Raw genomic sequence first — 14,066 nt, 5'->3', positions numbered from 1 at the left:
AGTAGATGTCAGATTTATTGCTTATGGTCAAAGATCGCTTCGATTCCCCATTACTGTAATTTCAGATTGTTCTTGTTTTGATTTCCTGCTTGCTTAATCTTGTTTAAAAATGTTCTCCCTGTAAAATAGGAATAAGAGCACATCTGTGTGTTGTGTGATTACACATGCTCATTTTGGAATATTTGCTTTCAAATGAAGTTTGTTTTGTTCAAATGTAATAGTAAAGATCAATTTTGGTCTTTATGGCATTAAACCTTATTTGAACTTGGCTCTTAGCTTACTGTCACACCGAATCAGCTGCAGTTTATTGATGCTCACAGTTGTCCCATTTCATTCCTGAAAGGACTCCCCGACCGGATAAACACACCATTTTAAGAGGTACATTTCAGTGTAGCTTTTTAATGGCCAATAAATCTGTGTCCACAGGCGTGGATGATACCAGAGGTACACCTCAGGGAGCACATCCATTTTGCTGTGGCCATCAGGGACAGGGGTCTTTTCATTCGCTTCCATTACTCTTATCTGATCAGGGTTAGGCACCTACTCTTCCAGCATCAAGTCACACCACGCTTCCCTGCTGCACTCATCCCAATCCTTGGAAAACCGCGAGGAATGTTAAAATGCATTTCACTTTTTATAGCTCAACAGTAATAGTATGCGCTATTACGCACTAATTTTGAAATGAAATTAGTTCAACACATCATTTATGCTTAGACAATTAAGTGATTTTCTTTACAGAGATGGTTTACTTTACCATCAGTTGCCAATATCATGCACTGCTTATTTCCCACAATCCAAATGATGGAGGAATGTTTCAGTTTTGACAGCGCCACAGAAGAAAACATTACAGTTCGTGGAGGGAAGCGAAGGAAGAAGATAAAAGGTTGGAGAGGCGTCTTAAAGCCTGAGATAGTATCAGGCCTTTTCCAAGGATCTGTGCTGAGAGGGGCGGACGTGGATCAGCAAGCTGCTGATGAAGACGTGTCTTCTCGCAGGAAAGAGCGGCTTTTGCATTCACTTTAATTAGAGCTAGTGCCGAGCATTCACATAAAACAAGAGGAAAAAGTCTTTCATGTGTTGAAAAAAGGTTCAGCATTTAACATGGTAGTGTGCCAGCGCAGTTTAAGCACATTTCCTTTTGATTATCACAGTGGACCTGTTTTGTAATTATGTTTAAAAAAAGAAAGGGTGAGGACAAAGAAAAAAAAAAAAGAAAGTCACCTCGGCCCTTCATCCACATCCATTAACACGAGCGTTAATCGTGGCTAATCATCAGCCTTCCTCAAAATAATATCTCGTGTCAAATTGACTTTAATGAAAAAATGAAAATAATAATCCTGACACTTTAGACTGCTGGAAAAATGTTTTAATGGGTTAATGCAGGCATTCTTGCAGACAACAACTTCATCGTTTTACCCCTTTTTTTCTTTGCTTCCAAAGGTTCAACATCTCAACGTGACGCTGAATGATGAGTAATATCATGTAAAAATGACGCTACTCTTAATTTACAAAATCCTCCGACGTATCTGTCACTGCACACTACATACGAGACGGACTGAGTAAACATGACAACCCCCCCCCCTCCCATTCAAACACACAATAACATTGCCAGTAGATGTGATGCTCAGCATCCTACGGATATCCAAGCATGTTAGAGGAAAATTTTGCACGTACTCAATTCATGTCATTCTGCACAAATATGTCAGATAACTGCAGAAAAAAAAATTGTTAAAAACAAAATTGGTACTTGGACAATTTCTTTTGACAATAACATGACCATGCATTAGTCTCTCCACTTTTAGCTAACCACAATATACTGAATATATAAATTGCGAGTTGGCAATATTAAAAGAAACAAATTCGCAAAATTGAATCTATAACAGTTCACAGATGTATGATCTGGAATACGTTGTTCCATGAGAGACTGAGTTTGTTCTTCCATATACTTCCAATGTTTCAATATATTTGGGCCAAAGCGTCGACACTTTTTCGTCTTACATGAATTGACACTGGTTTTAATAATGGCAGGTCACCACTTTTCCCACACAAATATGCAATAGAACAGACTTTCTTGTACATTGGTCTTCTGAAGATGGTTTAACTGTCATTTACATAGAAATGGTGCCATCAATATGGGGCATATGCATCTTTTAAAAAGTGTAAAGAACTGACCTTGCACTGAGTGTTCATGCTTCTTAATGTCTAGTCACAAAACGGGCTAAACATTACAAATATATAATATTTCCCATTTAGTTAAACCTTTGTTACGTTCCTATAGAACTCCATATCAAAATGACTATACATGGGAACTAGTGCAACCTGCAGGAGGCCTGGTCTTTGTGACAAGGCAGGCACAGAGTAAAATAGACGAAGTACTCTAGAGCAGGTCCAGAGCAATGGCAGATATATTAAGGCCATTTTGAATATTACAGGAAAAAAAAAAAAACTGTAGCAGAGAACTTGGCTTGCTACCTTGGCTGAATAGAGTTCAGCTGGGGCAGCAAAGCAAGCAAGCAACACCAATTGAATCTATTTTTTTTTCCAATCCATTGATGTCAGCCTTCCACGTGCCAGCCTCCCCACATATCTGGCCAGAAAGCGCCACTCTTCTTTATTCAAGTGTGTTCAGTTTTGGTGGAAATAAGAGTGGTAACCTCACTAGTCCTTCCTTTGCAAACCCATGCTTCTCACCTCCAGTAAAGTCCTGGAGCAAAGTCGGGCAGTCAGGACTGTTTTAGACGCTTCCGTGGAGGACCAAAGTGTGGGCACTGTGCTGAAGCCAGGGCGCGGAAGGCTTCGGCTACCAAGTGAGGATGGGACTGGACCATTGACTTCCAGCCTGCAGTATCCATTATATCTGTGGCATGACTGTAAGCACAGAAAAAAAAATGAAGTCAACTCTCAGACATGATAATCTGCACATTAAAAATCAATAAACATAAATGGGATTGTAATGACAAAGCAAATAAGGAGTTTGATTTGAGAGTTGGTTGATAAATTTAAAAAAGCTCATTGGCTCACTTTGTGTTCGCACAGCCATAAGGTTTTTTAACAGTGACTGCTGAGTTCTTCTCAAATTGATTGCTTTATTTTTTTTGATTGATTTATTTATTTAGTCATTTATTAATATTAGTAGTGGTAGTAGTAGTAATATTTTTATTAGAATTGGTATAATTATTGTTGTTGCTAATATACAATCATTGTAAATATTTCTAATTTTTTGGAGCTACTTGACTAATTTGAATTTCCCCCATTGGGGGATGAATAAAGTATTTTTCTATTCTAGTACTTTCTGTGCATGTGGATAAAACGAAACTGATTAAAATGCTGTTACAGCGCATAGAAACAAAAAGAAAAAAGTTCAACATTTCAAGGTGTCCTGCAACGCTGCACTACATCATCTGCAAGAGAAACTTGCAAAGCAACCGCCTCCCGTCTTTTAGAGTCGTACAAATATTCCATTTCCGCGGTTTATCAAGGTACGAGTCTATTAATAACTTGGATACAAAGATATGGGGCTTCAAACTGAAAAGGCAAATAGAACTCTGTCTTCCTGGACTAAAACAATGAATTCTAATGCATCTGGTTGGGGAAAGAGATAAGAGTGTGTTATTAATCTTGTGTCACATATATCAGCTAATTACATACTTGCTAGTCCAGTTCTTTCCATCTTTACAGCCCAGCTGTCTCAGGACACTGCACCTATGGCAAGGAGATAAAGGTAAGCATTCAGGGCTGGTAAACAGAAATGGCAGCAGGAATTTATCACTCGAGGTTTTTTTTTTTGCGATACTTGCCTGTTGATAAAATCTATGGCTTGTGCTTTGAGCTGTTCTGCACTGTGCAAGTCAGCCAGGATGAGGGTGTCTGCCACGTTCTCCACCGAAAGGCTGTTGCACAAGGCCTCTTCACACATGACCTTTAAACGCTCCAGAGCATACTGGGGTGTGGATGAGGGAGGGGGGACGGGGGACGCAACACAGAAGGCAGCGGTTAAACACTGGGTGCACAGTAAATCTCCATGGTTTCAGGTTCTGTCCCAGCTATTCCAAACAGTCCATGAAAACAGAGTAAAATTCACCTATAAAATCATTAATCAGAACAACAAATCCTAATGCACTTTGTTCACTGAAAAAGATTCAAGTTTTGAAGAAGTGACAAATTCTGGGGATGAAGCCATCATCTTCCCCGATTCACCCATAAAGCTGCGCTTGTAATAAATTAATTCTGCCATTTCTCTTTGTACATTGATGCCTAGGATTTTTAATTGTCTTTGTAACAAAACAGGTTTTTCATACTTTAACTACAGCTACACAATTGTTTTTTTCTGTATGAACCGGAGAGAATATTTCTATATTGGTACATGCAACCATAGAACAGAAAACATATCCCTCAGTTACTTATGTTAACTTAAACCAGCATCTAACAATATGAAGAGCTGTATTTACTCCCGTCTAAGAGGTGTTACAAATGTACATGTCGCACATAACCCTGTTCTGAATGGGCAGGGATGGGGAGACTGAAAATAAAGATACAAATCTGAACTATCCATACTGAAATCATATCGTATTAGACGCAGGGTAACAGCTGCATGATTACAGAACAGACCACAGTAAGCCTCATTGACTCGCATGCAATGCTCTCTCCCCGTCCACTCTCTGAGCAGTTAGAGGCTCTAAACAGCGAAACAGGTTACTTACTGCCCATGGTAATACTACAACATTACTGCTTCAGCACTGTTCAGTTTTAAAGAGGCTAATGTTAGTACGAGCTTGATGTGACACATTTAGGAAATGTTCGAACATAACGGCATCAAAAATAAAGAGATATTTAAATTAGAAATTGACATAAATACATCTAATCAGAAATGATTAAAACATAATATTCTGCTGTTAAAAAAAATAAACTGATGGAGGAACAGGTTTCATCAGACATTTTCTCACAATTGTCAACTCCATAGTTGCTTACTTTATCTGCAGCTGCCAGCAAATTGTCTGCCATTTTCTCCAGGTTCGGTGCCTTCCCTGTATAGATGAAACCCATCATTTCCCTAAAGACATCTGGATCCACATCGCTGATGTCAACACGGTTCTGCAGAACAAATAAAAACAAACCAAAGATTTACAACTCATAAGATGATGGCATCTAAACTCATAGAACAAAAGAAGTTAACTTTGATCATGAAAGTGCTGTAAGCATTCATTTCAAATGTTTACACATTTGGAGCCACGACTATGCAGCAAGTGTAAAAGTAGAGAGACTTTGTACAATCATTATCAGTTATTCTTACCTTTTTACTTTCTTCCATTTCATGTTCAAACATCGCATTAAAGACTGGTGACCTTGCTGTAAAAACAATTAAACAAATAAATAAACTTACATTTACAAAGAACGAGTCAACATCATCATCATCAAAAGCAATTCTGTCAGCTCACCAAGTTGTGATATTAGAGTAGAGACATTCCTCGCCACCATACATTTTTTTTTTTTGAGGACTCATCTCATCTTCTAACACCTCTAAAGGTTTCTCTCCCAGTCTGTCCTTTAGATTTAATACTTAATCATGTATGCCAGGGTCTCTTACTGTACTGAAGCTTGAATGTCACTCCTCACTTGTAAGTCCACCTGGATAAGAGCATCTGCTAAATGAGTAAATGTAAATCTATACTGAACTATCCCCGTACAAAAATGCTCCACAATTCATATAACTGCCACTTTGTCAGCATTTCCCCTTTAAACGCTGCTGCAGCTACCGTGTCTAATCGAGATGAGCTGGAGGAGAGAGGCAGACTCTCAATCTCCTGGAGTCCTGCAGTCATCTAGGTCAAGCGGGGCCAAGCAGTGGTAGTGGGGTGGATTAGCAACCACTGCAGAACTAGGCCGCTACAAATCAATCCAGGCACAGAGACCCTTCCTTAGCCTTTCAAAGCGCTTATGACTCTCCACAAGAGGCCGTAAAGAAGAAGCATAGATGTGTCTTTCTAGTGCCACTACCGAAGCTCCTATCCTGTTGTTATTTGCCAAAGTTCTGCGAGTCGGGAATGTCTTACCTGCTAGGATGGATTTGTGGGCTTTGAACTCCTGCCCTCCCACATAGAGGCTGCAGTCTGTGAAGCGTGAACACTCCCACAGGTTTCCCAAGTCGTCAGAGAGCTGACACTCCGGTACTTTCAACATGTTCATGTTGGACTGGCCAGAAATGTTCACCGAGTCCTGGACAACACTAACCTGTGAATATATTGTAGAGAAATAACTGGAGCAGTCTCACAAAGCCAACACATCAGTGCAATTCATCTTTAAATTGTTCCTTTTAAAAGTGGATTTTCCAGACGAGGAAACCTACACGGCTCACAAAAGACACAACCAATTGAAACCAAAGTGAATTACTTTCTCTGACACACCTAATTGATAAGAAGAGGCGTCTTTAATTTAAATGTAATTTGTTTATCAAAGTGGCAATTTCACTGTAATTGTTAAATCTCTCTGGAACTGCAGGCAGGCACACACTAATTCAGGCAATATTCAACCAATTGCATTTACATCAAAATACATTGACACCTCATCTAACTTGTCCCTTGAAAGATCATTTTCTTGACATCTTAAATTAAACAGTTTTCAAAAACAAGCTTCATTGTAAACGTGAGGCAGGGAAGCTTCTTTTGTTAAAAGTAAAATGTCATTCAATGCAAATCCCAACAATGTGCCGCCAGTCAGCATTCGCTCAAGTGTAAAAGTGTCACGAGTTCATAGACTTTTTCAATTAAAGGCAACACTATGGGTAATAAATAACTCAATACGGCAGAGATCTGATTTTGATGGCTTCTTTAAGTACTTTTGAACCATTTTCAGGGCAAGTAGAAGATAGAAGCAGCTTGGTGCTATGCGACTGGTATCTTCTCATATAAAATAGATAAAAGAAGCTGAGGGAACACACTTAATTAGCTGGACATCAGTTTGAAAGGTTCCTACTTCTCTAATCAATGAAAAAAGGCATTCAAATCAGTGAGGAAAGCGTGGCTTTTTTGGTACATCTTAAAGCATTACTGAAAACAAAGGTTGCAAACCCTTATTGATTAGAAGAGTAACAAAGAACACTTACCTCACAGAAAAGGGTGAGTTTGTCATCTGGTAAGAGTCCATTAGCTTCATCGAGGAGGAAATCTCTCCGTATAAATTTTTTGAAGCCCCAATCTTTGCCTTGGACAAATCTATATGCTCTTTGGCTTTCTGCAACCCCAAAATAAATAACAATAAGCATTAAATTAGTTTTTGTGTTTGCATGTTGGCTAATTGTATAAAAGGAATACAGTGTGCAAGATGCAAAGGACAGATTTTTGGACCAATTGTACTCACCCATTGCTTTTGTCTCCTCTCTTTTCGCATTCAACAAAGAAAATTTAAATTTTGCTCTGACTTCACTTTTTGGACAACTAACAAGAAGTAAATACAATGACAGATAATCTTTGCTTTCATCATCAAGTCCCTTTGGATTGACTCGCAGACACCTGGCAAGTAAACAGATAACAATGCACGTCAGTTATGATGCAAACTCTTGGAAGACCATACTTATTTTATCCATTTGGGGGGATTTTCTTTTCCTTTCATACACGTTTTGCAGTTATCACATATAAAACAAAGACTTTGATATTTGGGGGGAAAACAAACAAATAACAACAATCAAAGTAACTGAATGTTACAAAAAATGTGAGAAATAAACTTAAAATAACTGAGACTTGTCAAATTTAAAAGTTTTTCTCAGTTTAACCGTCACTTTTTTCTTAACTTGAGTACTGACCATTTCATTTTGTCATTAGGGCCAGAAGAGAAGGTTGAGCTCTTCAACACTTCCCCCATTTCCTCTCGGCAAAAACTAAAGTTGTTTATGGTCCACATGTAAGAAAACTTCACAACTTTGACCTTGGAACAAAAAGATAAAACAGGTGAACATAAAACCAAAGTTTTTTAAACCTTAAAATGCAATAATAAAATTACCACCAACAATGTCCAAAGTCTCTATAAGTGGCCTATTTTCAAAATTAATACTTTACATGTCATTTATCCACTCTAAACTACAGCAATTTAACACTGTACGTTGCTGCAGGAAAATTGGAGGTGTACGTTAAAGCGATACAATGTAACTTCTCAAAAAGCCCACTATGGAGCTCCCCCTACAGGCTTGGAGGTAATGTACGGTTACAGTGTCGTAAATACAACACCCTTTCACTTTCACGTTTGTTGACGAACCGGCGAGGAGTCAGAAGGTGCAAGCTATGTCGACCGAGAAGGTAAGAGTAATCAAATGTACCTGGGAGCGTGAGAGGGGTCTATTTGTTTTTGCGGTAGGTGTGCCAGAAAGCAAGTCGAAGTACTTCCGCTCAGCTCCCGGGCCGGTCCAGCAAAGTTACATAGCGCAGTTTTTCCAACTCAGACCCCCGAAGGGCATAGGAGACAGGCCAATCGTAATATTAAAACTCATTCTAGCCGCACAATTTTTTTCAAACTGTTATTTTAAGGTAGAAATGTTACATAGTATTGCTTTAAAAAATTTAATGACAACTGAGTCCAATTTAGCAGCTTCAGTTTTGGGATACTGAGGTCGGCTCACGGTAACAAACAATATAATCTTCTTTCTCATTTGACACAGGACCACATCTATAAGCCCACTGTGTAGAATATGATCCACTGTGTTCATTTATGTCCATACCTGTGTGTAACACCAGCTCTCTGCCACAGGTCCACTTGACATCTCCCCAGGAGGAGGAGGGGTGGGAACCCGTGACATCACTGGCTTTGAGGTACCACTCACTCACGTCCTTAAAAGCACTGCCGGTTCAAAAGGGAAACAATTATGTTATTTTTTTGCATAAATTAACAGCATTACATTTCACCCCATTTTAACAGTCATTTACCGTTTGGCAAAGTATATTCAATATGGCTAAATTCTCATAAACAAGCCTGCACCTGTCCCTAAACCGACTGTGACAAATCCTGCACTACAATCTGAGCTCCTGTGAAACATGACACCACATTTGGCAATCGATTTAACTATGAGGTCAGAGGCAACAAAAAGAATTCTTTCAACAACAGACTTTAATCAATGGAACGGTACTGAAGATACATCCACATTATTGTGTAATAAACTCCTTTACAGTTTTCAGAAAACAAAAACAAACAATGAACACCCACTGAAACATGGATTAGAGACCACAGTTTCTGTCACTTCACAATTCTGTTTAACTATTTGGATGTTAGTTTATTTTGGTAGGCGTTTGATTTTCAGTTTTAGGGTTTAAGAATTTTTCTTTTCTTATTTTTTATAAATGTGCAACTATACACAAACTAAGCTTAAATAGATGACATCCCTTTCACTGTCACATCATCATCACCATCATGCTTGAGTTCACATCAATTGTTCAAAGTGACTTCAGATCCCTTTGTTGAACAATGAATTTGAGGACCTAAATTATTGTCCCCCTCCCCCCCAAAGGTTTATAGGAGAGCTCCCCCGCTTTTAGGAAAGCTCAGACAGAAGGGAAGTTCCTATACAAACTAACAATAGTCAGATAATCACCTCTGTCATTTCCAGAACTGATTATCCTGTTTTGACATAATATTTACATCATTATGGACAAGCCGTTAGAAGTTGAAGGAGGATGTACTATTCTTTCTTATCCATTTTCACTTCCTACACACCTATCAAGGGCAATTTCAAGCTTCCACCGAAATGTAGCACAATACATTTTACCAAGAAAGATTGTTTGGAAAGAACATGTCGATCTTTCAAAGTTGGGTTTCATGACAATTTCCTGTGTAGATATTTAGCAGAAAATGAACAATCATGACATGAAAAGTACCTTATTTATTCAAAAGAGAAAATGTATAATGATAATAAAAATATATATAATAGATAATAATAAACATTATACAGGTTTATTATCATATAATATAATACATAACAATTTTTGTTGGGGCCCCGAGATAAATTAGAAAATACTTTCAAATCAATAGGAAATTTTGTCAAAGTTTATGCTTTTGAAATATCACTAAAAGGAAATCAGAGTGATCTCAGGGTGAATACAACACTAGCAAGATGAAGGCCATAAAAAAAAGCCATCTCTGTGAACCCGCCGCTGTTCCTCCTCATAATTCACACATGCCAAACGGAAGCAGAACAGCTCTGCATTGCTGTTTCCTTTCACACATCAAACCAGCGACCATTGGTTAGAGTGGCGCCTTCCAGGATGCCGGCTTAATGGATGATTGAACATTCTAGGCTGGATGGCTTTGCGTCCGTGACTACGGCTCAGCGACGCAACAGTCGTGCACCAACTTCGACCCCCGCCCCCATCTTTCTGACGCTGCGATTTCACACATGACACGATGCGCAACAAAGACGCATCGGTCCCAGGTTTAAAAGGAAAATGAGTGAGGGGCTTCAGAGTGCTATCTGTCTGGATAATCTGAACGTTTTACCTGATGGGGCAACCTGCTAATCCCAAATGATCATGAGCACAGATTTTCTCACAATTTGAAAACTTTTTGTACATGACCTGTGTCATCAAGAAGATTCTATGAATTGGTTATTACTAAAGGATATAATTAAGTAAGAACATCTTAAGCATATCATGTTCCAAGGGAAAAAATAAAATAAAAATTGCTTTAGTAAAAAGGCCAATATTTTTTTCCTTTTATCAAGCAGACACGTTGGATTGATTTCACCTAACCAGCAGCACAAATTTCATTTTATAACAGCAACATAAAGAAAAAGGCCAAATCTGTTATACTCACAGGTCCGCGTTTACTAGTGCTAAATCACAACATGTTTCATACAACTGCCAGACGGGACATTAAGGAGACATATTCTGGTTTGAAATGTCATGATGTTTAACTTAATCTTTCTCCTAAAGTTCATATCAAAATCTCTGAAACCTTTCAGGCCATCTTAGATTAAAATGTCCCTCACACTTAAAATGTTTGAACTCTTTAAAGAATGCCACATACATTTTGACAACAGGTAAACACATCTCACAATATCTTGATATCTCTTACACACCAACATGAAATTTCAAACAACTTTAGGTACAATGGGAAAGTGTCCCAAAGCCAAAACAATATGAAGGCAGAGAACGAATGACAATGATTAAACTAATGTTCTTCTACGAGCTCACTTCCCGGAAATTAGTGTCCAGCTGTGAGAAAACTTGTTTCTTTGAGTAAAACTGAACCATTTACAAATATCACATAACTAGGGTTTTTTTTGTGCGCTTGTTCTCTGGGAAACTCATATACAACTAATTCTCCTTCTGTTTTTCTCCATTTAAAATATTCAGTTTAAAAGCCAAATATATTTAAATGGTAAGAAAATTAGCAACTATGACCATGCAGGGAAGCACATCTCGTGTTTTGCATTTTGAAATCTGCGACGAGCACACAAGAAACATTTTGCAGGATTTTTAGGATACATACATTATCTTGCATTGACTTACAAGTTCAACTACTGTTCCGTGCAGAAAAGTGCAATAACAGGCATTTAAACCTGTTATTGATTTAAACACAACACGTGAGACATGCAGCATCAATAGTGAATTAAAATCTGCCTTATTACCTTTCCAATTCTTGAAATATATAAAGAAGTTTTTCTATGTAGTCACAGAATCCTTCATGGCCCCATCTTCATGCTACAGTCTAAAAGAAAAAAAACACTCATTAGGCCTTGAAAATCGTCCTGCTTTAAAAAACATTTAATTGTCATTATGCCACTAACATCCCACAACCCACCATGCTCATAATGAACTATCAGATCACCAAAGGTGATAACCAACAGTACCACCCGATGAAAACTGCCATTACAGCGACATCTACACAATAACAACTTTCAAATGAATCGTGAATGCCACGTTATTAAAATCTGGACATCAGCTTATGTCAAGATAACAGTTTGTCAGCACATATTAGCATTTTAGGCTAAAGCACTTAATTGAATTTTGCCTCTTTATTGTACAGCCTTGTCGCTAAGTGACAGCTCGTCCTATAAGTCAGCCGGATAGTTTAGCTAACTCGAGATTCACCTGCAACTTTGTGTGGCTAACATGTTAGCTGGAGTTGTGCAACATCGCCTTAAACACAACAGAGGATGCTATGCGGACAGGCGTCTGAGAAACTATTTTGCATTTGCTTAAAGTTGAACTATCGCATTTGTATCGTAAAGGCACACATTTATTTCCATTCCATTTAATGTGAAAGCGGGTGCGATTAACTGTGAGTAAGAATAAAAATGAAAACACTGTTAAGCAACAGCTCATTGTTGGCGAAACATGAGCCGAGGTGTCAACAATAATTTCCAGATCATCATCCACACCGCTCCACGATTTTTCGTCAATTAAATGAGAATAAGTTAAAATAAATAGAATCGCTACATTAAGCGAATCCATAATTTAGTGTGATGCATATTTTTGTCAAGCCCGAGCTAGCAGGATCACAGTTCAATTTAGCCTTTACACCGCAAAGACAGCGAACAGTGATCAGCTAGCTTCACAAACAACACGTTAGCAATAAAGCTGTACACATATTACATGTCAGACTTACATTGGTATTTTTACTCCACAGTTGCATTACAGTCGAGTTAAGGCTACATCAAGTTTAATTGGTAACATGATGTTTAAACCCCGCAATACCGGGTGTAAAACAAAAGGCCTTCGCTGTTCCCTACTACAGGATGCTAACTAAGCAAGCTAGGGTAAACCCTTACGCTTTGGTACAAACTGCTGGAGGGAAAAACAACATCAGCTAACTAGCAGCTAGCCAAGGCTAATCTCTGCACTGACTGCTTACAAAAAAGTTTAAAAAGACGTGGTAACGGCGTACCTTTCAATTTTATACTTCCATATATATCGTATAACGCATATAGCTCTGTGTTGCACTTGCTCCTTTCACCGTCCGTCACTTTGAACTCTTTTTCATTCAGTCTCTTCACAAGCTTTCTTTGTCTAATTTATCTGTGCTAGCTTACAGTTGTCTAGCTGGCTTGTAGCTAAACAGGCTAGAAAATATAGAAACTGCGCACGCGCGAAATCTAGACAACGTTCATACGCTACCCTACCCTATCTACTATGATAATAGTAATATTGATAATAAGAAATATTATTTAGCTTGAGTAAGAGCTACTATAGTTACTCTTGAGAGTTTACACGTTGATTATTTAAGTATGCTAAGATACAAAGGAGAAAAAAAGCATGAATATGGTAGGCCTAATTTGTTATTTCTACACAAAATACAGCTTGCAATATAATTCAGTAGTTTGAACGTATCAACTTGGACAATAAAATACTCACTTCAGTAACATGGAAAAAGGCATTTCCACCAAGAGGTTTTTTTTCTTTTGCTGCGGAACACAAGTAACTCCAAAGAGGTGGTGTCTCTCAAGGCAACATTCTTAAGCAGGTATTCTCAAATTTATTGTGCAATCTTTGTCCAACATTTCCAAAAAGGACAATAAGTTAATATACTTAAACTCCAAATAAAGCTACAATATATGAAATGTCTGATTATTGTCTGTAAGCTCACTAGATAGAAATTACTTTGCTTTTAGTTTTGACAAGATTTCCTTCACCCTCTGACTGAAAATTAGAATTTTGAAGATTCTGTAAAAAAATAAAAAATTTTGAAACAACTTTCATTTATTTAATTTTCTATTCTTTTCTTTTCTGTTCTATTCGATCATATTCTTAAATCAGTTGGAAGCCATTCACTTTCCAGTCAAAAAAGATGGTGAGCTGTGAGTGTTGCTGATGTACAATGTTCAATATTAAAATTTTTGATCATCTGTTTTGATTACACCTCTGTGATTTCAAAGTTTACTGTATCTCATCTTGTTTTTCAGTGGAATGCCCTTAAACTGGCTTGTTTGCAATGGTGTTTCCACTTTGTTTCATTCAGTTATAGTCATTCAAGTGATAAATCAAAGGAAAAACCCTAATGAATATTCCTAAAAGAACAAATGTATTAACAGTGAATGCTTTTTACACAGACTTTTTACATCAATGTCTTTTACACATTTTTACAAAATT

At 37.9% G+C, this 14,066-nt stretch overlaps 1 protein-coding gene across 3 annotated transcripts; it reads right to left on the bottom strand.

The window, feature by feature from the left end:
• Positions 1–1,351: 1,351 nt before the first annotated feature.
• On the bottom strand, positions 1,352–13,033 carry spopla (speckle type BTB/POZ protein like a). 3 transcript variants are annotated; one of them, XM_075479936.1, is made up of 12 exons: positions 12,865–13,033; positions 11,606–11,685; positions 8,705–8,823; positions 7,796–7,917; positions 7,354–7,505; positions 7,100–7,227; positions 6,051–6,228; positions 5,291–5,346; positions 4,969–5,091; positions 3,798–3,940; positions 3,649–3,702; positions 1,352–2,868 (listed from the first exon to the last, which is right to left on the bottom strand). In XM_075479936.1, exons 3-12 carry the CDS (start codon positions 8,780–8,782, stop codon positions 2,724–2,726), a joined length of 1,179 nt encoding a protein of 392 aa, XP_075336051.1. In that variant the 5' UTR covers positions 8,783–8,823; positions 11,606–11,685; positions 12,865–13,033; the 3' UTR covers positions 1,352–2,723. The 3 variants fall into 3 exon arrangements, with proteins under 3 accessions (XP_075336051.1, XP_075336052.1, XP_075336053.1); XM_075479937.1 differs by lacking the exon at positions 12,865–13,033 and adding an exon at positions 12,586–12,852; XM_075479938.1 differs by lacking the exons at positions 8,705–8,823; positions 11,606–11,685; positions 12,865–13,033 and adding an exon at positions 8,306–8,698.
• Positions 13,034–14,066: the final 1,033 nt, after the last annotated feature.

Source organism: Odontesthes bonariensis, chromosome 12 (assembly GCF_027942865.1).
Source record: "Odontesthes bonariensis isolate fOdoBon6 chromosome 12, fOdoBon6.hap1, whole genome shotgun sequence".
Lineage (NCBI taxonomy): Eukaryota > Metazoa > Chordata > Actinopteri > Atheriniformes > Atherinopsidae > Odontesthes > Odontesthes bonariensis.
The sequence above is the reverse complement of the archived record's forward strand: the minus strand, read 5'-3'. Positions and strand labels throughout refer to the sequence as shown.